Source organism: Fonsecaea multimorphosa (genome assembly GCF_000836435.1).
Source record: "Fonsecaea multimorphosa CBS 102226 unplaced genomic scaffold supercont1.20, whole genome shotgun sequence".
In the NCBI taxonomy this organism is placed as follows: Eukaryota; Fungi; Ascomycota; class Eurotiomycetes; order Chaetothyriales; family Herpotrichiellaceae; genus Fonsecaea; species Fonsecaea multimorphosa.
Window position 1 is genome coordinate 30,883 of NW_015971654.1, and position 25,369 is coordinate 56,251.

Genomic DNA, 25,369 nt, shown 5'->3' on the forward strand with positions numbered 1-25,369 from the left:
ATGATGTACTTGGTCCGGCTATTTTAGAGCGACTGATCTTCAAGGAGACTATTCTCAAGGATCAAGACTTCGCGCCCACGAGCCCACATAGGTTAGTGTAGACAAGCGCCAGGAGTCTCTCGCCTACTTGGGTAGTTTTGGAAGGTTGAGTTCTGTATTTGAAACAATACAAGAGATCTATTATGCCTCATGCAGCAGCCCTGAGGCTCTTGGTTACACAAAGCCTTTTCTTTCCCTCATCCCCTGAGAACCTAGCCTATTCCACCAGTGTGAGCACCAGAATGAACCAAATCCCAAAGCGACTCCAACCCAGCAATCCCATACTCGCGCTATTTTCAAATCATTCGCCAAATGTACAATCCCAACCTGTCACTTCTCCAAGCTCTTCAAAATGCGGACACAGCGACGGCAATCGCCTGGCTTTCGCTGTGGCTGATGCTGACATTAACGTTTTTGACACCCGCTTGTTTCGCTGCCTCGAGCGCTGCACCGTGGAGGGCAACTTTGGGTGCTCCGTTCTCATCGGCCAGGATCTCGATGTCCGACAAAGGAGCACCAGCACCCTTGCTGCACACACCCAGAGACTTGAAGACTGCTTCTTTCGCACTCCATCGTCCTGCAAATGATGCCTGAGGAGACGGAGCCTTGCTGCAGTAAGCCCGCTCCTGCTCGGTGAAATTTCTCTCAACAAAAGTCTCGTTCTCAATGTTAATGGCTCGGATGTCCTCGACATCAACACCAATCTTCGACCCTTCTGTGGCGTTGGCTTGCGTCAGCGACTCCAGCATGGCCTTTGTCTCCAGGGCATGAGGGCCTGGGGTTTTCTTAGGCGAGGAGGGATGGTAGATCAGCTCCCCGGACTTCTTGTCGGCGACTACCCGCTGTTCCGGGTTGAGGAACACTTTCTGCATGATCTCGTCCGGATATGGCGCCTTAGTCTTCGCAACGAACACAGTGTTGTTGATCATGCCGTTGTGGAAGTACCTGTAGGCTCTCTTCTGTCTGGCTTCAACCTTGACCTTGTAGCGCTGGAACTCAGCCTCGTCCAACGTAGCATAGAGGTATTTGGGGTGAATGCCAATTGCTTGAGCGCCCTTCTGACCAAAACCAAAGGACGTGACAGAGAATGCTTTGATGCCATCGGTCTGCAGTGATCGGCTTGGATAGACTATGTAGTCAAATTTCTCCATTACCTGATCAACGTTGTCGGCGTTCCGGTTTCCAGGAACGAGACCGCTGTTGAGGACTTGTAAGCAGCCGTTGAACATCCATGCACCAGCCGCACCCTTAGGATGACCAGTCAAGTATTTCTGGAAGATACCAAGCATGGCATTGCCCTTCTTGCGGCCAAGATGCGCCATTTGTTTGCAAAGAACCTCGGATTCGTTCTTGTCGTTCGCAACGGTCGAGGTACCGTGGAAAGAAGCAACATCAAGGTCATCAATCGTGAGACCCCAAGTAGCCAGGGCACCGCGGAGGGGAGCAATGGCAGGGTCTTGTTTCCAGAAGTTGTTGCCCAAGCTGAACTGTGCCTCCTTTTCTTGTCGGATTGCCTCCCGCTCGATGTGTTCGGCACGCTCTTGCATGTATTCGGCCTCATTGAAACCAAAGCCAGCTTGAGCCTTCATAGCTGCCACCTCCTCATGGAGGTACAGAAGTTCAGACTCTTGCCAGTTCTTGATCGCGCGTCGGCGGAGGTCGAGCTGTCTCTTGCGGTAGTTGATGTCAAGCAGAGGCGACGGATATTTGCCGGGGTTTTCACGTGCGGTGGTCAACACACCTTGACCAGGAGCCGGCACAGATCGACCAATTTTGTCGGTGGCAGTCGAGACAAGGCCAAGGATGCCATAGATAGGTGTTCCCATGTCTAAAGCAAGGCGGGCAGACATGATGATTTGCATACCACAGCCTTGGGATTCCATGAACCCGTTTCGAGTAGTGGTGGTAGGTCTGGACATCTCCTTGGGAGTCCGGCCATGCGCAAATTCATCTTCGGCATTGCTAGTCGCCTTCATGTTCGCAAACTCGTAGGAGCCTTCTTCTTGGAAGTCATCGAAGCCACCGACAAAGCAAACACGAGCCTTTCCTTCCACAATAGTCTCGTACCCGATATCGATTGACTCAACAGCTGTTGCACAAGCACCCACGGGAGTTTTAATTGGACCAGTCGACGACAACAGCAACATGTTGACCCAGGCGGCCATGGTGTTGATGAAAGATTCCTGGAGAATATCCTTCTGAACAGGCTTGTCCATGAAACGATCTTTGTACATGCCACGAAGTGCAGTGGTACCACCAATACCGGAACCGACGCAGTTGCCCACCTCAGACAGATGCACATATTTATAGAACTCGTACGGGTCGGTAACACCAGCTGAAAGCAGGGCTTCGGCTGTGCACACAAGAACGAACAACGTGACCTGGTCCACTTGCGATATGATGTCGTCCGGAATACCGTAAGTCTTGGCGTTCCAGCCTGTGGGGATTTGACCAGCGACAAGGCGATCAAATCTGAGGGCTTTGGGGATAAGAAGAGTGGCGCCTTTCTTTAGGCGGACACTGTACTCGCCGGACTCGAGCTCGAAGACCTCGACCTTGTCGCCGTGCTGTCGTTTGAATTCTTCGGCAGTCTCCTTGGACGATTCGAACTGGTCGAGATCCTCTTCGATTTGGATTTCTTGAAGTAGCTGCTTCTTCTTTGGATCATAACCGTTGAACAACTCAGGCTCAATGAGACGAATGCCCGAGTGGTCGAGGATGTGCTTTTCATATTTGGCTTTGACATCCTTGTCGTCGACAGGTTCGCCAGTCTTTGCATCGACCCAGCCAGAGTACGATTTACCCTTGAGAGGGCCATTGTGATTCTTGATCAGGCCCATCATCCAGGCCATCTCAACGCAGCCCTCCAACGAGAACTCGCCATAGGCTTCCATTTCCCATCGTGTGCGGGAGTTGCCCCAAGGTCCGACCTCAGAGAAGCCGGTGACCACAACCACCTTGTCAAGGTCAACCATGCCCTTGAGCTTAGCGCTCAGAGGCTCCACCTCCTTCTGCCAGTCGGGCAGCTCGGGGAAATCGAATTTCAGGTTGGCTCTTGGCTCAATGGTAACTTTCTTGTAAAGAGCCTCACTGTCCTCACCATTGACAATTTTGTTCTCCAAGGCAGTCTCCTTGGTGACGGCTTGTCGGATGGCGCTGGTCTCCATGATCTCGGCGCGAAGTTTCGTCATCAAATCCTTGAGATCTGGCAGAAATTGTAAACCACCGTTCAAGTCGGCAAAAACGGGTTCCTGTTGGCACAAGTCGACAATGGCAGGTGACATCAGGCCAAGCAGGTTGAAGGCCATCTCCTGTTGGGAGAAGGTCCGGACACCGTATTTCTCAACCCCGTCAGCAACGATGTTGTTGCCACTCATCAAACCAGTGCCACGAGTCCAGCCAATGACTGCGCCGCAAATTGTGAGGTAATCACCCCAGCTCTCAGAAGACCAGCGGTTGAAAAGAGTCTCCAAGGCAAGCTTGGACTCGGAGTAAAGACCGTCGTTACCGAAGGTACCGTGATTGGGCGAGAGTGGAAGCATGACTTGAGCCGGTCGAGTGTTGAAGCCGTTCTCGAACTTCTTCGATTTGACGTATCCAAGAAGACGGATCAGGTTAGTCAACATGATACGGTGAGCCAGCTCAGACTTGGAATCGATGCTATCGATCTCGCGACCATTCTCGGGGATAGCTGCGAAGGGCACAATGTAGTCCAGATCCCAGCCAAGACCCTTCTTGATGTCGTAGATATAGTCAACCAGGGCTTCCACGTCCTGCTTGCTTCCTTGGTTGAATGGCACCACGACAAGCTGAGAACCGCGGCCACCGAACCGAGCATACATTGATTGATAGTACTCGGTAACCTCACGCGAGTAACGACTAGTCGTGACGACAACTTTGGCGCCACCACTGATCAGACCTTGCAGAACTTCGGCTCCGATGGACCCTGCACCGGCACCAGTCATCAGCGCCATCTTGCCCTGGAAGGTCAGGCCTGATTTTGCAGCATTCTCCAATCCTTCAAGGTAGACGCCAGTCAGCTTCTTGCTGTACTCCCAACCGTGTTGTTCTTTCTTCTTGAGATGGAGGAACGGAATCGTCTCGGTCTTGCCCTGCTTGACGTTTCCATTCATAGTGGCTCGTGGCAATCCGTTGCGACCAGGTCTCTTGACATCGCCATTCTCCTGTGGCATAATTTGTGACTCATTCATCGCCAAAGCACGGACAACATCCTTGTACAAGGAGTTGAACTGCAATTGCGAAGCCTTCGATAGCTTGTGCTGCTTCCGAATCAACTTATAAACGTTACGAAGGTCGTTCTGCACTTTGGTCCGATTGCTGTATTCAGAGATCTTGCCACCCTCTGCCATCTCACGCACATAGTGCTCGAGTTTGCGGGCACTTTGACGAGGGACCTCTTGGTAATCGAGGTTGCCTCGAGCGTCTATAGTGGTCTGAGGACCAGTAGGGACCATAACGTCCTTGTAGACCGGTGCTTCGTTCAAAACGTCCTTGCAATTCTCAATGAGCTGCTCTCCCAGCTCTTTGGCCAGTTTATAAGTCTCACCACGCTCGGTGGGGCAGTTGTCGATGTGATATTGCATATATGCGATGAGGGTCGGGTTTGATCGGTTCATGATCCGAATGCACTGGCTGACGATTTCTCGGTCAACGGCCTTGAGACGGCCAAAGATGATGTCGTAATACATGCTAAGAGCGTCCTGTCGAGCCCAGTTCCACGAGGAATCGTAAACACGGGCTTTCAAGGGGCTGAAAGAAGGCTCAATTCCCGAAGCATAAAATTCGCCGTGTTCGGTGTTCCACAAATCAAGTTGTGCTTGAAGAGCCTTGTTGGCCTCTTGAGAGCCAACGAAAGCCTTGTCACCGGCACGCAAATCCATCTTGAGATAGCGGGCCAAGAGCTCGAGTTGCTGTTTGAACAGAGCTCGTTGATCCTTGGTCAGAGCATCGATAGCAGCAGGATCCATCATCATGCCAGCACCAGCGCCACCGGCTGCAGCACCGCCGGCTGAGGCAGAGGAGAGGCTGATTCCAGCTGTTGCAGCATATTTCTGGGCCACATCACTGAGATAGGCCTTGGCATCATTTTCCGAGCCTAAACGTGAAGCTGGCTCCATTGTGAGTGCAAGCAGAAGAACACCGTCTTGTCTACCAGGCCCCAGGCCGAAGCTGTTCTCGAGGTGTTTTCTGACAGCTGTGATATTGAAGCCACCGGGCATCTTGGAGGCAACCAAGCGAGCGATCAGCGACTGCGACTGCTTGCCCAGCTGGCCATTGAAAGTGGACTGCATTGAGGCACCGAGCTCATCCAGAGGAGTGTCTTCTGGCTTCTCGGGTGTCGAACCAAATTCTTTGCCCAGGTCTCCTAGGATTTCGTTCTGCAATGTCGATTTCCCGCCGACCAGGTCCTTTATTGCCTTGCTGAGAGGGATATCTGCGAGTGGTTTCTTGAGCTTCTGGGCCACCAATGCTCGCAGAATGTCGACGGCTCCCACTGGAGCATCTGGCACCGCAGCAGCAGGCCCGGCGCTGGCTGCTGGTGGAGGGGCCGAAGCTGCGGCAGCGGGAGCAGCAGCAGGTGCTGAGGGCGCTGGTGCGGATGACGAAGCTTGGGCAGCCGCTGGAGCAGCCTCTTCCTCTACCGGATCGACGTCATAGTAAATTTCTTTCAGATCCTTGTTATACGCCAACACTTGTCGTGATAATGAGGTGGCAGCATCGTAGGTCTCGTATTTGGAGGCAAGTGTTCTCTTGGCCATACCACCGAGAGTGTCTGCGGGACCAATTTCAACAATTCTTTCTGTTCTGTTCTTCTCAAGGATAACATCTTGGGTCTCGATCCACCTGACTGGCGAGGCAAATTGATATGCCAGGAGCTCGACGAGGAGCGTGTGAGCGAGCTCTTGCTCGACTTCTGGACGCATGTCGGCGGTTTGTGGTAAAATCAGGGAATATGGAGAGTGCTCGTCTTTTGAGTCTGAGGTCGGATACACAGGTCGACCCGTTGCCCGGTGCTGGATGAAGTTAATCAGAGCAGGGCAATGGCGAACACAGGTTGTTCAAGTGAAGGAACTGTGCTCGGTCTAACAATCCAAATTTGTAGCTATTATGGGATGAAGGAGAGGATGGATGGGAGGAGGAAGGACTGAGTGCGGAGGGGCCGTGAGGAGGGAAGGTGATGAAGTTTGTGAGAAACCTCGATCTTCGGTTGTCCTGTGGCTCCGGAAGAGAAAAAGTAATCCGCAACAAGATGGTGATAAAGTCCACGGACAAGAGGGTTGAACAGGATATGGAGACGGAAGAGGACAAGCGGCGAGGAAGGTGAGTTATGGCGATTTCGCTTTGGTTTTGGTTGGGATGCGATCTGTCAAGGTGCGTACCTGGTATGGATGCTGTGACCAACTGCGGGCGGAGATGGAGAAAAAAATGACCGCCGCTCAGCAGCAGCAAGAGGCTCGGAGATCTGTTGGCGGTCGGTCCAATGCACGAATCAGCCTGATAAGCTGGAAGCATAGCATCAGCAGTGTTTGTTGGAGACGGCGAAAATGGGAAGGTTGAGAAAGGAGTGGGAAAAGAGTGGGCACTGTGGGTAAGCCCAGGTTGACCGGCTGCAAGTCTGGCTCCCCCACGAAAAATTTTGGGAGGCGAAAAATGTCTAGGCTGGGATTTTCCGCAGCCTAGGAACCACAATAGGTCCCTACAGGAACCTACAGGAACCTACCTAGGGAATTGGAGAAGCAGCTGCACAGCTACGTAAAGTTGAGGTAACGACCCTCACTTGGGTGTCACTGGTGAGCTTTATTGAGAGAACACCGTATCCTTTCCTGCTCGTAGAAACAACAAGCTCACAGATTAGTGCGAGTACTCATCAGTTTAATCTTGCTGCCTGCTCTACCTATCCACCAGTCCAGGCCGGCTTGATTAGTATGAAAGCTGTTGTCTGTGTTTTCCTTTCCTCCGTCAAGAGGGTTGAGAAGCAAGCGATGACGCCCGTTGCACCCTGTCCCTGCAGAAGCGCGTTGCCCACCAAAATTTTAGCTTGGCCTAAACACCTGAGGGGCCGCCATCCGGGGATTACCATTGGCTCAGATCTGGTGAGGGACCCCCGGGAGCAGGGATCCACAGCGCCCCGGCCGGCGTGAGGCTGGGCTTGGCCGGCTTTCGATGGGCGTGGATGGCCTAGGAGGGCCTAGGATGAGCTGCGCTTTGGGGTTGCTGAGAACTGAGGGTTCGTTTGGGGGGGGCGGCGAAGCGGGAAAAACTTTTGTGCATCGCTCAACAGAGATTCACAGCTTCGGCCATATTCGTATCGCAAAGATCACCAGATCCATCCAACATTGAAGACAACCCCAATACATACTGCTGTTCAGTGTCCTCCGTTGCTCCAGTTGCCACTTTTCCCGTTCCTCAATAACTAATCCTACCGTCCTATACCAGCTGGACTCGCTTCCTGTTCCAACATAACCTCTCGACAAACACTCCTTCCTATCTTCCTCACTCATTCCCTTCGCAACATACCCAAGCCTCTAAGTGGCATTAGCTTGCTCACTTCGATACTTTACACTCCCTCACATCATCGCACAGAATAGAGGCATTCCATCTACACGGCAGCAATCATGTATTCCGGCGGTGCGACCGGCACTCATACTCCTCGATCTTCCCAGAACCTGCGTCCTCTTATCCTCACCCATGGCTCTCTCGAGTACTCATTCCTGATACCCACCGGTCTCCATTTCCAGGCATCACAGCTGAAAGATGCGTTCAATGCCTCACTCCCAGAACCCACAGATGAGCTCGCTCAAGACGATGAGCCTTCATCGAGTGCCGAGCTGGTCGCCCGCTACATTGGCTTCATTGCCGCTGAAGTTGATGATGATGAGGAGGCCGCTGGCTTTGTCGAAGTGCTCAAGGTAGCTCTGAATGAGTTTGAGCGAGCTTTCATGCATGCGAACGATGTACATGCTCTGGCTGCCACCCTCCCCGGCATCACAGCAAAGAAAAATCTTCTTGTTCAATGTTATTACGCCGGTCGGGCAGCAGTGGCACGACCCATTAAACCCCACGATTCGGCTCTGCTTCGAGCGGCAGATGATGAGGAGGCCAGCATTTTCACCGTATTTGGTGGTCAGGGAAACATCGAAGAATATTTCGAGGAGCTGCGAGAGGTGTACACCACATATCCATCCTTCACTAAAGATCTGATCGAAACTTCGGCCGAGCTGCTGCAGACGTTGGCCAGAAGTCCCAAAGCAGACAAATTTTACACCAAAGGCCTGGACATTCTCAGTTGGCTGGCCGATAAGGAAACCCAACCAGACACCGACTACTTGGTCTCTGCGCCGGTCAGCTTGCCGCTGATCGGACTGGTTCAACTTGCCCATTATCAAGTGACTTGTAAGGTCCTGGGTAAGACGCCCGGCGAGGTCAACGAACGCCTCAATGGCACTACTGGCCATTCCCAGGGTGTAGTCACGGCTGCCGCTATCGCTACTGCAACCTCGTGGGAGAGCTTTGCAAAGGCCGCCAGAGATGCCATTACCATGCTCTTCTGGATTGGCATGCGGAGCCAGCAAGCCTACCCTCGCACAAGTATTGCGCCTTCGATCCTGCAAGACTCGCTCGAAGCTGGAGAAGGGAATCCCACACCTATGCTTTCGGTGCGAGATCTATCCAAGAAACAACTCCAAGAGCACATTGACGCCACCAACGAGCACCTGCCCAAGGATCGACATATTGCCATTTCTCTGGTGAACAGTGCACGTAACTTTGTTGTGACCGGTGCTCCAATCTCTCTACACGGTCTGAATCTTCGACTCCGAAAGGTCAAGGCTCCCACTGGTCTGGACCAGAACCGCATTCCCTTCACAGAGCGTAAAGTGCGCTTCGTCAACCGGTTCCTGCCAATCACTGCTCCATTCCACAGCCCTCTCTTGAGCGAAGCATACAAGCATATCCTCGAAGATCTGGCCGAGGTTAGGATCCCTGCTTCTCGCCTGACCATTCCTGTGTATGACACGAACACTGGTGAGGATCTTCGCGCCCAGCAAGATAAGGATGTGGTCCCAGACCTTGTGCGTATGATCACCCAGGATCCTGTTCACTGGGAACAGGCCACGGTGTTCGAGGGTGCCTCCCACATCATCGATTTTGGCCCAGGAGGCATTTCAGGTCTCGGAGTTCTCACCAATCGCAACAAAGATGGCACGGGAGTCCGCGTGATTTTGGCTGGTGCCATGGATGGGACCAATACTGAAGTTGGATACAAGCCCGAGCTCTTCGATCGCGACGAAGAGCATGCAGTCAAATATGCAACCAACTGGGTCAAAGAGCATGGACCAAGACTTGTCAAGACTTCAGTCGGCCAGACTTATGTCGACACCAAAATGTCGCGCTTGCTGGGTGTGCCACCTTTGATGGTTGCCGGCATGACTCCCTGCACAGTCCCGTGGGACTTCGTTGCCGCGACTATGAACGCCGGCTACCACATTGAATTGGCCGGCGGCGGCTACTACAACGCAAAGAGTATGACCGAAGCGCTGAACAAGATCGAGAAGGCCATTCCTCCTGGACGAGGCATTACGGTCAACTTGATTTATGTCAATCCCCGTGCTATGGGCTGGCAAATTCCGCTTCTCGCCCAGCTCCGCGCTGACGGTGTCCCTATCGAAGGGCTGACGATCGGTGCGGGTGTGCCGTCGATCGAGGTTGCTCAAGAGTACATTGACACCCTTGGGATCAAGCACATTGCCTTCAAGCCTGGCTCCATGGATGCGATTCAGCAAGTCATCAATATTGCCAAAGCTAATCCCACATTCCCTGTCATTCTGCAGTGGACTGGTGGCCGTGGTGGCGGCCATCATTCTTTCGAAGATTTTCATCAGCCAGTCATCCAAATGTACGGTCGTATCCGAAAATGCCAGAATATCATCCTGGTGGCAGGCAGTGGTTTTGGTGGCTCTGAAGATACTTACCCGTATCTGACCGGTACCTGGTCGCGCAAATTCGGCTATCCGCCTATGCCTTTTGACGGTATCCTCTTTGGTAGTCGCATGATGACGGCGAAAGAGGCCCATACCTCTCTCAATGCAAAGAAGGCCATTGCTGAGGCTGAGGGCGTCGATGATACCGAGTGGGAGAAGACATACAAGGGACCAGCCGGTGGTGTCATCACTGTTCGATCAGAGATGGGCGAGCCGATCCACAAGCTTGCGACCCGCGGTGTCAAATTCTGGGCCGAAATGGACCAGAAGATCTTTAGCTTGGACAAGAAGAAGCGAGTTGCAGAGCTTAAGAAGCAGCGCGAGTACATCATCAAGAAGCTCAACGACGACTTCCAGAAAGTTTGGTTCGGTAAGAACTCTGCTGGCGAGACGGTTGACCTTGAGGACATGACCTACGCTGAAGTGGTTCGACGCATGGTCGAGCTCATGTATGTGAAACACCAATCTCGCTGGATCGAGGTGACACTCCGGAATCTCACCGTCGACTTCATCCGCCGAGTGGAGGAACGCTTCACCGTTGGTGCGGGAAAACCATCCCTTATCCAGAGCTATGCAGAATTCGAGAACCCCTTCCCTGTGGTGGACAAGGTTCTGGCCGCTTATCCCGAGGCTGAAACTCAGTTGATCAACGCGCAAGATGTCCAGCACTTCCTGCTCCTGTGCCAGCGACGTGGTCAAAAGCCTGTGCCATTCGTTCCCTCGCTGGACGAGAACTTCGAGTTCTGGTTCAAGAAGGATTCCCTTTGGCAATCCGAAGATCTGGATGCCGTTGTCGACCAAGACGTTGGCAGAACCTGCATCTTACAAGGACCCATGGCAGCGAAATACTCAACGAAAGTCGACGAGCCCATCAAAGACATTTTGGATGGTATCCACCATGACCACATTAGAGGGTTGATTCAAGACTTCTATGGTGGACGCGAGTCTTCTGTCCCAGTCATAGAATATTTTGGTGGCAAGATCATCACTTCTGCGGAGAGCGTGGTGGAGCTGGACGGTGTCACTGTTATTCCCGACGGCTCTCGGACTACATACAGGCTCTCAGCATCGGCATCCGCCACACTACCAGACACTGAAGCTTGGATTCAGCTTCTTGCTGGCAAGAACTACTCGTGGCGACATGCCTTCTTCACGGCCGATGTTTTCGTGCAAGGTGCTCGTTATCAGAACAACCCCATCAGGCGCATCTTGGCACCAACCCGAGGCATGACCGTTGAGGTGGCCCATCCCAAAGATCCTTACAAGACCACGATCACCGTCAAGGAGCCCAGTCAATCTGGAAAGATGGCCAGGACACTTGACATTAGTCTGTTCGGCAAGAATGAGATCCTAATGAACATGTGGGAAGAGAGGACCGCGGAAGGAGAAGCTGTCGCCCTTCCCTTCAAATTCATTTACCACCCAGAAACTGGCTATGCGCCAATTCATGAAGTTATGGATGGTCGCAACGATCGCATCAAGGAGTTCTACTACCGAATCTGGTTTGGTGAGAAGGATGTGCCATTTGACACGCCCACTACGAACGTCTTCGATGGTGGCAGAGCGACCATTGTCACCCAAGACATTGCCGATTTCGTTCATGCTGTTGGCAACACTGGTGAAGCTTTCGTCGACCGTCCGGGCAAAGAGGTCTTTGCACCCATGGACTTTGCGATTGTGGTTGGGTGGAAGGCTATCACCAAACCGATCTTCCCTCGCGCGATTGATGGTGATCTCCTCAAGCTCGTCCACTTGTCAAATGGCTTCCGCATGCTCCCTGGTGCCGAGCCATTGAAGGCCGGTGATGAGCTTCACACATCTGCCCGGATCAACGCGGTGCTCAACCAAGACTCCGGTAAGATGGTCGAGGTTTGCGGAACCATCACCCGCAGAGGTCAGCCGGTGATGGAAGTGACCAGCCAGTTCCTCTACAGAGGTACTTACACGGATTACGAGAACACCTTTCAACGCAGACAGGAGACGCCAATGCAGGTCACTCTCGCTACGTCCAAGGACATTGCCGTCCTTCGATCCAAAGAGTGGTTCCACCTTGATGAGCCGGATATTGACCTGCTGGGACAGACTCTGACGTTCCGTCTATCAAGTCTGGTCCGGTTCAAGAACAAAACTGTCTTCTCAAGCGTTGAGACGGTCGGCCAGATCGAGCTGGAACTACCTACCAAGGAAGTCATTCAAGTAGCTTCTGTGCAGTATGAAGCGGGGGCCTCTCATGGTAATCCAGTGATTGATTACCTCCAGAGGAACGGTCAGACCATCGACCAGCCTGTCAACTTTGAGAACGCGATTCCTCTTAGTGGCAAGACTCCTTTGACTCTCAGGGCCCCAGCTTCGAACGAGACCTATGCTCGTGTATCGGGCGACTACAATCCCATTCACGTGTCGCGGATCTTTGCCAGCTACGCCAACCTTCCTGGCACTATCACGCACGGCATGTATTCCAGCGCTGCCGTTCGAAGTCTGGTTGAGACATGGGCTGCTGAGAACCATATTGGCCGTGTCCGAAGCTACCATGTCTCTCTGGTCGGCATGGTCCTCCCCAACGATGACCTGGAAGTCAAGCTTGAGCACGTCGGCATGGTCGCTGGTCGGAAGATCATCAAGATTGAGACGACCAACAAAGAAACTGGCGACAAAGTTCTCCTTGCCGAAGCTGAAGTTGAGCAGCCTGTGTCATCGTATGTGTTCACTGGTCAAGGTTCGCAGGAGCAAGGTATGGGCATGGACCTGTACGCACGAAGCCCCGTGGCTAAGGAGGTGTGGGACCGAGCCGATCGTCACTTCATGGACAACTATGGTCTTTCCATCATCAATATTGTCAAGAACAATCCTAACGAATTGACCATCCACTTTGGAGGCCCACGCGGCAAAGCCATCCGTCAAAATTACATGGCCATGACTTTCGAGTCCATCAATGCTGACGGCTCTGTCAAGTCCGAGAGAATTTTCAAGGAGATCAACGAAAGCACCACGTCTTACACCTACCGCTCACCTACCGGGCTGCTGTCTGCGACACAATTCACGCAGCCAGCCTTGACGTTGATGGAGAAGGCTGCCTTTGAAGACATGCGCTCCAAGGGTCTCGTCCAGCGCGACAGCAGCTTTGCCGGTCACTCTCTGGGAGAATACTCCGCCCTCGCTTCAATTGCAGAGGTCATGCCCATTGAGAGCTTGGTGTCTGTCGTGTTCTACCGCGGGTTGACCATGCAAGTCGCTGTCGAGCGTGACGAGCAGGGACGAAGCAACTACTCCATGTGCGCCGTGAACCCGAGCCGTATCTCCAAGACGTTCAATGAACAGGCTTTGCAATATGTGGTAGAGAACATTGCCGAGACCACTGGCTGGTTGGTGGAGATTGTCAACTACAATGTCGCCAACATGCAATATGTGTGCGCTGGCGATCTTCGCGCGCTTGACTGTATGACAAATGTGCTCAACGTTCTGAAAATGCAGAAGATCGACATCCAGGCCTTGATGCAACAGATGTCTTTGGACGATGTGAAAGCCCACCTGGTTGAGATCATTGGCGAGTGTCGCAAGAGGACGGAAGCCAAGCCGCAGCCGATTGAGCTCGAACGAGGCTTTGCCGTCATCCCACTCAAGGGCATTGATGTTCCTTTCCACAGCACCTTCCTGCGATCTGGCGTCAAACCGTTCCGTTCTTTCTTGCTGAAGAAGATCAATAAGACGAGCATCGATCCGGCGAAGTTGGTTGGAAAGTACATCCCCAATGTGACTGCAAGACCTTTTGAAATTTCTAAGGAGTATTTTGAGGAGGTCTACCGATTGACCAACTCACCGCGGTTGGCGAAGATCTTGGAGGACTGGGAATCATACGAGAACGCGGGAGATGCAGGGGTGAGACGCCTTTCTTCGGTGGCATAAACATCCAGAGCAATGTCTTTGCTTCTTGATGGGGCGTTGTTTTCTTTTCCGGAGGTGTTACCGGAAACGGTGCGAGGATTGCAAAATAAAGTGCCTGGGAGGAGTTGAATAAGGTTTGGTATGGGACAGCATGGTTGAAGTACAATAGCATTAGATTTCTTTTCCTTTTTTTGGTGTACCTACAGATAGTGGCAAGGACTACAAGTCCAGCGTACCCTCCGGAGATAATGAAAGCGGCATTCATTTCTCTAAATCGATCTTTGAGTGTTACTGGCTCTTCTTTCTTTTTCTTCTGCTGCTGCTTCTTGGTGCACCAATAATCGGCAAGCCACAGCCGGCGTGAGGATTTGAACACAATGACACTGGACATGCGCAAGTGGTGGCAACCAGGACGGTGCTGCACGGCAATGAGCCTCTACAATGTGCCGAGTAGTATTTAATAGTCCGCACGGGGAATTCGGTGCCTCGTAGGGAGTATCTATCGCTACGCGATCTCGTTAAACTAGCGATATGCATGTCTGCGTAACAGGAGGATGATTCTCGAATTTGAGGCTGAGATTGCGTTACTTAGATCACGAGTCTCATCTCCACCGGTTTAGGGAAGGAGCTGAATCCTAGCTCTTGCGCGAAGTTGGGCTGGTTGGAGGGATCAATGACAACGGCGACGACGCTGACTGGCTTGCTGACAAGGGCGCCTCAACGCCGCCTCCTACTTTAATTGTACGAGGTACCTAGGTAGTTGAGGTAGCCACAGCTCTGTGACAGGGCACTCCCCTCGAGTCCAACACGAACTTCACCTTCAAGTGTGCAATAGGTGAAACTAGAAAAGCAACAGGATGCAAAGGGAGGCTTTGTCTATCAGTGGAGAGAACAAAAGCACTCCAAGCATCGGTCCCGCGCCGTCAACGGGCTCGACGGGTACCTGGCACCCACCTGGAGCACAGAACAAAGGAAAGGACCGTTCAGGGGCTAAAAGATGGAGGGGGGACGCCTATCAAAGGCTTTTATTCGCCTGTTCTCGGCACGAAACCCATTCCCCCCGCTTAGGCTGGGCCCCTGGGAATAGCCCTGGCAATGGGGCCCACGCCCTCCTCCCCCTTGGTGCGTGCCTGGGTGGGTGTGAGGTGCCCCTCCACAACTTGCCATCCGGGGCCTCGAGCTTCATCACAGCTTCGAACCCACCAAGCATTTTCTTTTGAATCTCCTCTTCCCTGTTCATTCACCATGGGCACTAATGCACGCCGATTCCTGTCCTGGCATCTGCTCCACGCATCTTCTCTTTCATGGCCCAACCAGATCCCTCTTCCTTGCCTCGAATTGGCTCTGTGCAACCGTTGCAATCACTGGCCCAGCTGCGCATCACGGTTTGGAGGCAACACCGCACTTTAGAATGGTAAGGCTGCCATGGGAGGCAACTGGCCGCGCCCGCGCCTGTTCGACCGCGAAAGGGTCATGGACGTTACCCTGGTCATGAATCGTCTTCCGTTCCGTTGCTCTCATCCAAACTCTTCTCTCCGTGTTTCTTGTCCCGACTCGTTGCTCTTCGAATGCGTTGCGCTCCAGCAGTGAACGCGAGGGCGCATCTGCGCCATGAGTTGACAACCTAGCCCACTCCAGCATTTGCTTGCGCAGATTCTCACCTGGGAGGAGTCGGCCTGAGATGGATATCTCCTCACTTGTTCGAGCTGGTACGTTCCTACTTCATGGGAGACGCTCACTGCTAATCTCTCCTGACAGTCATCGCTGCTTTCGACGATGCCACGAAACTGGTCCAGCGTATCCGTGACCAGAGAATGGACAGCGATGGCATGCACCTGCCCGAAGAAGCCACTCGCGACCTGTTGGAATCTCTTGCCCTGGGGCCTATCATTGTCCGTGGCCACTTTGAGCATGACATCAAACGATTCGGAGAGCCATACGCCTGCGGTGATATACAAGCGAGGGAACAATTGAAAGATGTCTTGATCAACTTACAAATGTCTCTGATAATCAACTTGAGGACAGTCTATATGGATGGGATCGAACTTGATTTCCTTGCGCTCCAAACGGCTTCGGACGATTGTCGAGTCAATGCTGGTGTCTGCCTGGGCCAATTGTCCCAACGACTGTCGGACGCAATGAAGGCACAGGCATTCTACCCCCAAACATTGTCCTATTCGTCATCCCCCGGATTGCTGCCTCCTCTCTCTCCGTCCCTGGGTTATTCGAGCAGTCGAAGCACTCACTCTTCTGCCGCCTTTCCTGCTCCTCGCACTCCTGACGCTGTGGCGGAGCAATTTGGTCACCTTAGCATGTCGCCATCATTCCGTCCGCCAGTTTCTGAAGAGCGAAAGTTGTCAGTTAGTTCTGGAGGCTCTCAAGAGCAGTATTTACATCTTCTCTCCGCCACCACGGCGGTCCATCGGCCGGCCGCCGAGTTTCATGTGAACGTACCCTCAGTTGGAGTTCATAGGGTTGACGAAGCTGACACCAGGAGTTTGCGGCGAAGATCATCTCAAGCTTTGGCACCGGATGACAACATCTTGCTCATGTTTCCTCAGCCCGGTGGTCAGCCCGTTTTGACACCCCCGGCAAGTGCACAAGATATTGATCGAGAGTCAAATATCTCCACGGATAAGAACAGCCACCCGCCTTCGTCACCTGATCTCTCCCGAGCATCTAGCGGCCATCAAAGTCGGAGTTCAAGAGATCGATTTGGACCAGATGATTATGGGGACCATGTCGCCCGGGGAGATGGTAGGCAATTTAGCAATGGTACCATTTACGACATGTACCAGCCGACAAGTCCAGAAAGGCAGGCTTCTGCCTCTTATTCCTCGAGAGCACAAGCTTCCAACCACAGCAGCCTTGAGCACGTGCGATACCTGCAAGAAAATAGCAGGCCACCAAGACGAGAACCGAGATCTGATTCACTTGGCGTTGCAAAGACAGTGAATCGACAAATTCCTCGACGACCAATTCGTTTCAAAACTGACACTATTACAACGTTGCCGCGAGAATTCCTGTCTCGTCCGTCTGTGTCTGGCCCCATTCCGATTGAGCCAGCTCGTACGCCGCCACCAACTGGCCCTCTCCCGCCGACCCCCGTTCAATCCCAAACTCAATCTGTGGCTCCCAAACTCCAATTGCCCACACCCGGCCGTGCCCCTTCGGTCCATACTTTGGCCTCGTCCACCGCTCCCTCGGTCACTCCCTTAATAAACACTGGGCCCGTCGTCCTTCCTACTGATAAAAACCTTCTCGGATTCTGCAAAGGAGCGTTTCGCCTTCAAGCCGGCCTGGAGCGCAAGGCATTCACCATCGCCAATCGCCCTCACGGCTTGTCTGGAATGACTGCATACTGGCGCTGCGAGAAGTGTAATTTCGAGGGACCTGTCTATAATACGGTAAACACCTCCGACGACAAAAAGAAGAGGGGAAAGCCCGAGAGAATCTTTGATCCTAGAATCCGTGTGTCGGAAGGCGGCGGTATCAGATATCGTTGGGCTTTTCTGGCGAGATGTCATGTTTCATTGAAGGGGATAGCACTCGCCGATACACCTTCTAGTAGGGACGGAAGTTTCGGAAGCTTTGGTTGCATCTTTTGTTGTGTCGAGGGGAAAAGTCGGGGCTGGTTGGACTTGTCAAGGACCGCGAGTAATGTTACCGGGTCAACTGCGAGTATCAAATCAGGGCATGGGAACAATAATGCGACAAAGACGGAGGGCGTGGCGCAGGCGACGACACCTATCTTTGGCAATGTGAGCAGTTTCATGCAACACCTTGAGAACGTCCACCGACACCAGGATGGTTGGCCGAACGCCGAGATGGTCGGTCGATTCCGCGTCGTGGTGGATAGGACCGCACCAGTAGAAGAGGCTGGATGGGAGGTGAACTTTGTACCATTTTGATCAGGTGTTGCTCGAGGGGGACGCAATTTATTTGAATCTGGTCAGGGCGGCTTCGTTTCCGGAGTGCGAGGGGAGGTACCATTTGTTGCGGACTGTTTCTACGTTGGGAGCTAATCGTCCGGGCATGTTGTTGAGATTTGGGACGCTTGAGAGTCTGTTGTCCATGGACTAGGCTATTCAAGTATCAGGAGACTTCAGATCAAGTAAAAGATGCCCCTTACACAGGCCAAAGTTTGATATCTTTCTTGCCCTTCGAAAGTTCTATCCTGTTCCTCAGCCTTGTCACGGCGTGCTGGACGTGCCTGCTGCCACAAACCCTTGCACTGTTTGCAACCCAGCACCCTAGCTAGTTTTGCTCTCCCTCTTCGATCGGTCCTATTGCGTCTAACATATACTAGGCACCCATCTTCGACCGTTCATTCAGTAGCCGAGGCGAACAATGAAGCCGTGCAGACGCACAGCCTCCACGTGCATGTTGTCCTTCTCGAGTCTGCCTTGCGAGGCGGCTAGATCATGCAGGACACTATGCACTTCGCTTATGCAGAGAGGCTGCCAATCAGGCAGCATCTGCCTTGGGCACGAGGACGTGTCTTTCTCAACCTCATGTTATCACCATGATGGCGACCAACTCACATCCGCGACTCTTTGATATACCTTCGACTGCTCAAATCACAGAAGTCAACCCGAGGACCCTTTGTTACGCTTCGAAGCGACATACCAGGCCGGAATCCGGCCACTTTCATCTAGAGAAGCACCGCCAGCCCCCCATATTGGTTCAGCCGCACCGGGAAATCCATCTCTTCGGCCATCAATATGGAAGCTATCGCCGCACTAAGTCTCGCATGCAATATCATTCAAGTGATAGACTCAACATCCAAGGCAGTAAAGGCTTGTGGCCAGTTCTACAAGTATGGGACGACCGTCGATATCGAGGATTTGAGTTATGTAAGTGATCAACTATCTCAAACCTCTGACGCTCTCGACAAGGCCCAGTCTCTCCCACCGGGAACACAGCTGTCCAAAACCGATGCCGCACTGGTTGAACTCGGAAAAAGGGTGCACGATTTAGCGGAGTCTCTTAGCAAGGAGCTCAACTCCCTCAAAATTGCTCCCGGTTTGGGCCGCAGAGCTGCACTCGTCAAGACGTTTCACCTGAAATGGCGAGCTTCTCGAATTGATGAGCTAAAGAGGAAACTAGACGGACTTGTTCAGGTTCTAGACAACAAGATCCTTGTTCAACTGAGGTACCCTGAGCGCCTTGAGCATACAGAATCTCGGTCACTAATGTTTCCTGATCAGTGAAAAGTTGAGCTTAACCCTTCGCAATCAGGGAGACATTTTAAAGGCGTTGAACGATAGACAAAAGGAAATTGCCCAGCAGATCATAGAGGGTGCTACGACTGTGGAAAAGCTTGTCTCTTCACAAGGTGCGCAGGCAAGATCTCACGTTACGCAGGAACATCTTGTCACCAGGAGCCGTATCGACCAGATCGATAAGAAGATTGACCAGGTTGTGGATACTCAGCTTCAAAAAGTCGAATTTGACAAGTTCATGCAGAGCCTCCATTTCCCGGGGATCAATTGGAGACAAGACACGATCGAAGAGGCGCATGAGAAGACCTTCGAGTGGATATTTGAGAGCCTCGAAGACACGCCCGAACGTTGGCACAACTTTCCTAGCTGGCTACGAAGCGACCAGCCACTGTACTGGATTCTCGGAAAGCCGGGCAGTGGTAAATCTACCCTGATGAACTTTCTGGTGCAAGATAGCAGGACCCTGAAAGAGCTGGGATCTTCAGGACAGCCAACGACTATACTGTCCTTCTTCTTCTGGGAGGCCGGTGTCGAACTCCAAAAAGCCCTCGTCGGCCTTCTACGGTCACTGATTTATCAACTCCTCAGAGCTATCGATTCCAACCAGGCACTCCAGGTCTGGTCCGATGTTATCCAACCTCACAACCCTCCATTGCTGACCGTATGGACTAGCAAACTATTACTTCGCCTCCTACAAATGATTGTACAAGCCGTGGATCAGCGCTTCTGTTTTTTCCTTGACGGGCTTGACGAATTCCAGGATGCTGTGGACGGAACCGAAGCTATCAGGGCTCTACAAGATGTCTTGAACTATCAAAATAGCATAAAGTTGTGCATATCCAGTCGACCCCAGAACAACCTCCAAGTGTTGTATCAAGGCTGTCCGAATCTTGTCATCCAGACTCTAACCGAGCATGACATCCGGCGTTATGTCGAAGACAAATTACTCAAAACTCCCCTGACAGATCAGCTCGGAGCCGCACATTCGACGCAGGCATCTCGACTCGTGGATGAGGTCGTCTGGAAAGCCGAAGGGGTGTTCCTCTGGGTTACCCTAGCTGTTCAATCGTTGTTACGCGGAATCAGGAATGAAGACCACTGGGAAACCTTGCAAGAACGTCTTGACCAACTCCCGTCTGAGATCTCTGACCTTTACAAACACATGTGGAAGAGGATGGCGGACGATTATCCTATATACGCAAAGGAAGCTGCACTCTATCTCCAAATTATCCAGCACTTCGGACCACAAAACCTGCTGGAAATGACAATCATGGTTGATGAAGATCTACGCCCCATCTTCTCCACGCCAGCAGCCACCTGGGGAGTTAAGCAACTTGAGGCTAAGGTGGATCATGAGAAGGTAAGGAAAAGAGTCACTGTATGTTGTGCTGGATTTCTCGAGGTGACGGACGTTCAACTTTACAATCTGGACAGCGAACTCAGAAAAGTTCAAAAAAGGCTTGAGTACAGTACCCTTGAGTTGCGACCTGAAGTTATCGACCACCTCCTGGAATGTTTTCGTGCACACACATCAACAAAAGTGGACTTTGTGCACCGCACGGCTGCGGAGTTTCTCAATACTTCCGACGGCCACGCATTGCTGCAAGCTCAGCTATATACGAAAGAAGAGCTCGTGGTGCAGCTACTCAGGTCAAATCTCATCTCTGTCTTTCTTGCTCCTCCTCTCTACGCTTTATGGCTTCCCCTCGAATTTTGGGCCGCTTATCTTCCGCATTTAGAGTCTGAAGAAGCTTCCACAGAATTCTATTCAGAAGCCGAAGTCATCTGTAGGAAACTTTTCGCTTTGGACCTGTGGGATCTGAAAAGCGTGGAATCAGACCTCATTGTTAGAGGGCAGAGCGATGAAGTAGATTATATCAAACTTTTCCGCGACTTCAGCACCCCTCGATACCTGATGAACAGGCTTAACGAAAAGGGCGTCGCGGAAAACAAGGCTTATCTCACCGAGTTGCTTTCATGGTGGGTTGAAGGTGCCTTTATTTGCTGGTACTTGCCACGCGTTATCCAGTGCGGTGTGCTGCTACTTCAGCTTGGGGCTGACCCCAACCAGGTGCTGTGGCCTGGAATTTCTGACCATCAAGCTTTCACCATATGGACAAATGCTCTGATTTGGCCATCACTGTGGCTGCGCGCTGAGACCCCAAGTGAACTTGAAAAAGGAAGTTATGTGGACCTAATCACGGCAATGTTGGAAGCTGGGGCTGATCCAAATGAGAGTCACGATTGTTGCTTCGCAAGGGACTCGGAAGAAGATGGGTGGAGGTCAAGTTCAGAAGCGACCTTGTCAACCGCTTTCATGTTGTCCAAGTTTAGCGCTTTGGACCTCGTCACAGGGTCGGGTCATGTCCTTGCGGAGAGAATTGAGAGCCTTCTCCGCGGGGCAGGGGCAGCAAGCGCGCGAAAACAAGTCCTCTGCTTTCAGCCGCCGATGTCGTGGTGGGTGTCTACCAAGCACAGTTCGAACCCTCCTTTTTTCCACGCCTACGTCACTACTGCATCTTGGATCAGGATGCAGCCTTCGATCAAGCGCAAGGGTCTTGATTATTTCCGAGCATTACACCAAGACGACTCTCACGTCTTTAACAACGGCTTAGATGCATTGCACGCGGCCGGATGGACGGACGAGGAGATGCGCACGACCCGTTCCCTACAAAGGCTGTGGGAGGAACTTCAGCAAAGCGGTGACGAAGGTCAAGATGGTCATGAACAGCACTCTACAGAGGGAGAGGATGTCGAGAATTAGTAGCGCAGATTGCAAGGCTCACGAAAACACAAAGAGACTTCGACAGCCTCATTGCGGGAGTTGTTCTAATCAGGCGAGGAGAACTTCCAGGTCTTGTGCCGCTTTGGGAAACAACCTTCGGTGTGTGAGACCATCGGATTTAGGAGACGATGATGATGACCCATGTCTTCAGACAGTATTCACTCCTATCAAGAATGACAGCCGTGGTCCGTGAGTAGACAACCTCCGCGTGAGTACCATTTCAACAGATATACTCAGTATATGACGCCGTCGCCAGGTGCGGTGGGTTGTGGCCCTGCACGCAACTCTGCAGCCTGTCAGACAGGTAACCTCTGCGAGGCTGGTGAGACAGAATAATCGCTTGAAGAGAAGCGCAATCTCGGTTCATACCAGTTACTGATAAGAATTGGTTTGAAGAAGTTCAAGGCAGCTACATTGGACCGAGCACTCGTCTTACGATGGGGATACACAAGCCTCGACGAGGCTGCGATATCCAGGGGCTGGTTGGGGCGCGCTCAAAAAGATCCCTCAGCCCAGCGCCAATTTTACACTGTCAACTTGCTTTGCTTCTCAGGAACTGAGTAATCAATCATGTTTCCAACACGAGCTGATTGTAGGAGCCTCGTCTGCAGTTTGTGATCGTCCCTATTCATCAGCAAGTCATTGACGGAAGTATTGGTCTGAAAGCGCAAGACTCGCCAAAGGTTCAGGTCAAGAGCAGAATGGTCTGAGACTCCCGGAGGACTGTGCTCCACGAAACGTGCAACTCCCCCGCATCACGACGTCGCCACACCTCTTTGGCAACCATCTCGGCTGCCTCTGCATTCTGGAAGCCTGCCCAAGCGGCGTGCCTCATGCACAGTACGGCGCGGCGGCGTAGGCTATCTCCAAGCGCCTCGCAAGCCGCGATGAAGCTCGGCCACACCGTGACGCCCAACCGCACCCCAGGAAAGAAGCATTGCTTGCTTTCGTGATGCATTTCCAGATTGCTGAGGATGCTCTCGACGTAATGCTGGAGTATTATGGGGTTTGTGCCCCGCACGAACCGGAAGAAATAGACCATCAGCGCATGGTGCATTGCCGTCGCGATATTTGACTTCATGGTCTGGCCTGGATCCGGGATGCTGTTTGTGTCTGCAGGGCTACAGCTTAATAAATCAAAAGGATCATCGTTGTTGTTTCCGGCCGGTTTCTGTGGCGTCTCCCAGTGACAAATATCTCGCTCCAAGGCCGCGGCGGCTTCGACCAGGCTTGAAGGCATGTAAGGCTGAGCAGTCCCATGATGCTGTGGCGGGTCGATCTGGGCTACCATGTTGTTCGTTCTTGCGATTAGCCTCAATATGGACGCGGGCATGCCATAAAAGTCGTTGAAAGATTCCTCCTCGGGCCCACTCAACCCCAGATCTGACCAGGTCTCGTAGTTTGAGGCCAGGGTCGCTGAATAGGGGAAACTGTCCTCGGGGATCTTCTTCACCAGCTCTATTTCGTTGGCGAGCATGGGCTTTTTGCCCAGGGTGACGAGATACTGATCCCTCGTCTGGACGAAGGTGGTCTTTTCGATGACCCTGACGTAGGCAAATATCCGATGCAGTTGCAAAGCTTTCTTCGAAAACATGGCCTTCCTTCTGCCGATTTTGTTGACGATATCTTCGCATTGCAGGATGAAAAGTCGCGAGTCCCAAGGATCTCCACTGACTATCTTTGAGTTTGTCAGCCCTTAAAAACGTTCGTGCGCTTCAGAGTCTTATAGAGGACAGACGTACCCCAGTACAGATCAGGTTCATTGCACTCACGAAAAGCTCTTTGTATTTGACCTGTTCTGGTTGCTCGGTTGACAGTGCATGCAAGCATTTTCGAAAAGCTGTTCGTGCTATCTCCCTGAATTTGAGACCTTGAGAGTTCCAGTATTGCAAATTGGATGCCTGGTCGTCGGTCGGCTGTACCTCGGTCCCAGCTCCCCCAGCGTTTGAGGTGGGCTTATAGAGAGTCCCGAGGTGGTAGCAGGTCAGGGAAAGGAGGCTGTACAGGAGCAAAACTCTGGCGAGACTTGACTGGCCCATGATATCCAACTCTCCATACGCGGTCATGGCATAGGGCACATGAATCCTTTTCCAAGGAGCTTCAGTATGCGGTAGACCTGAAAGAGAGGCAATGACGTGGTTCATATAGTGAGATAGAAGAAATCGGACGTTGGAAGGGACATAGGGTGATCCATTGGACAAGGAGGATGCGGAGGGGTGTCCGTAAGTAGCGACCTTTGTAAACGTTGGTTGAGGAAATTGAATATTATCCGCGAAGGAAGTATTGGTGCCAGGGAGATTTGCCCCTGATGCGTTGAGCAAAGTGACTTTTCGACAACTTGATAGGTATCCTTACCTTCAAATAGCGGTGTATAGCCGGCATTTGTGAATGAATAGCTGTAACTTTCTCCAGCAGGAGCTGCGGCACACAGTGCTTGAGACCCAGTGCTGCTGTCTGGTATGGACAACGACCAGTCAATGCCATCCAAACACGCGATCGGCTCCTGGTTGCCATCTAGTGAGGCCAGCGACTCAGTATACTGCATTGTCACTTGCGTTTGATCTAAGGCTTCGACATCTTCAGTGTCGGGTTTGAGATTTAAGACGGAAAAGGGGCCCTGCGATATTTGCCAGCCTGTCTCAACCCGTGAGTTCTTAGACTCTTTGACCTGTTCATCGAGCTGCTCAATAACCTGATCGAGGTGTTGTGGCTGTTGTGCGGAAGATAGATGTCGGACCAGGTCGTCGGAGAACTGAGACCGCGACTGGGCTGAAGCAATCCTAAGTTTCCCACTCGACGAAAAGCATTCTTGACCGTACATACCATCAAATATTTCCGTTCGAGTGCGGCGACCCTCTGCTCCCTCTATCGCGGGGTTACCTGGTGAAGTCGTCTCAGGCTGTTCTGGATCCCAGGCGGGCAACCATTGCAGCTGGGCTTGGTAACCCCGACATTGCAAACTCAACCTCAAACAATTGTTACAGCTTGGACGGTGCAAGTCGCATTTCACCTTGCGGGCACGACATGTCAGACACCCTGTGAAGGTACGCGTCCTCACTTTCGGTGCTGGACGGCGCACTTGGGCCATGAGCATGGGGCATCTCGGGGGATGTTGGGGGATTTCGAGGAATAAAGAAATGGAAGGCGTCGGCGACGGCAGGCCTTTATCTAGGCCCAATTGGTGGCTTGCTTATCGTGAAGTCTCTAGGTGGGTGGGTCACGAACCTTGAAATGGTCGGGGAAGCTTCGCTCGGTGGGTCGGCAGCTTGGAGGGTTTGCCATCCAAACACTGTTCTGGGCGCGGATCACCGCTTTGAGTTGATGTTACTCTTTATTGTTATTATTGTGCAAAACACAGCGCCAAATGCTAGTGCCGAAGTCTGACATGGCTTTAATAGGGCATCCTTGGCCGATGGCATCTTTTCAAGATCCAGCTG

General features: G+C 52.4%; 5 protein-coding genes across 5 annotated transcripts; 3 read left to right on the forward strand and 2 right to left on the reverse strand.

The window, feature by feature from the left end:
* Positions 1 to 386: 386 nt before the first annotated feature.
* Z520_08616 (fatty acid synthase subunit alpha) lies at positions 387 to 5,984 on the reverse strand (the record flags this gene model as incomplete). The annotated part of the gene is made up of 1 exon (XM_016779112.1): positions 387 to 5,984. The coding sequence occupies one exon, from the start codon at positions 5,982 to 5,984 to the stop codon at positions 387 to 389; it is 5,598 nt and encodes a 1,865-aa protein (XP_016629619.1).
* A 1,692-nt stretch (positions 5,985 to 7,676) lies between these two features.
* On the forward strand, positions 7,677 to 13,943 carry Z520_08617 (uncharacterized protein; the record flags this gene model as incomplete). The annotated part of the gene is made up of 1 exon (XM_016779113.1): positions 7,677 to 13,943. One exon carries the CDS (start codon positions 7,677 to 7,679, stop codon positions 13,941 to 13,943), a length of 6,267 nt encoding a protein of 2,088 aa, XP_016629620.1.
* Positions 13,944 to 15,603: 1,660 nt separating this feature from the next.
* On the forward strand, positions 15,604 to 17,833 carry Z520_08618 (uncharacterized protein; the record flags this gene model as incomplete). The annotated part of the gene is made up of 2 exons (XM_016779114.1): positions 15,604 to 15,631; positions 15,681 to 17,833. 2 exons carry the CDS (start codon positions 15,604 to 15,606, stop codon positions 17,831 to 17,833), a joined length of 2,181 nt encoding a protein of 726 aa, XP_016629621.1.
* An 813-nt stretch (positions 17,834 to 18,646) lies between these two features.
* On the forward strand, positions 18,647 to 21,911 carry Z520_08619 (uncharacterized protein; the record flags this gene model as incomplete). Its single annotated transcript, XM_016779115.1, has 2 exons — positions 18,647 to 19,077; positions 19,133 to 21,911. The coding sequence occupies 2 exons, from the start codon at positions 18,647 to 18,649 to the stop codon at positions 21,909 to 21,911; spliced, it is 3,210 nt and encodes a 1,069-aa protein (XP_016629622.1).
* Positions 21,912 to 22,617: 706 nt separating this feature from the next.
* Z520_08620 (uncharacterized protein) lies at positions 22,618 to 24,753 on the reverse strand (the record flags this gene model as incomplete). The annotated part of the gene is made up of 3 exons (XM_016779116.1): positions 22,618 to 23,610; positions 23,675 to 24,237; positions 24,288 to 24,753. 3 exons carry the CDS (start codon positions 24,751 to 24,753, stop codon positions 22,618 to 22,620), a joined length of 2,022 nt encoding a protein of 673 aa, XP_016629623.1.
* Positions 24,754 to 25,369: the final 616 nt, after the last annotated feature.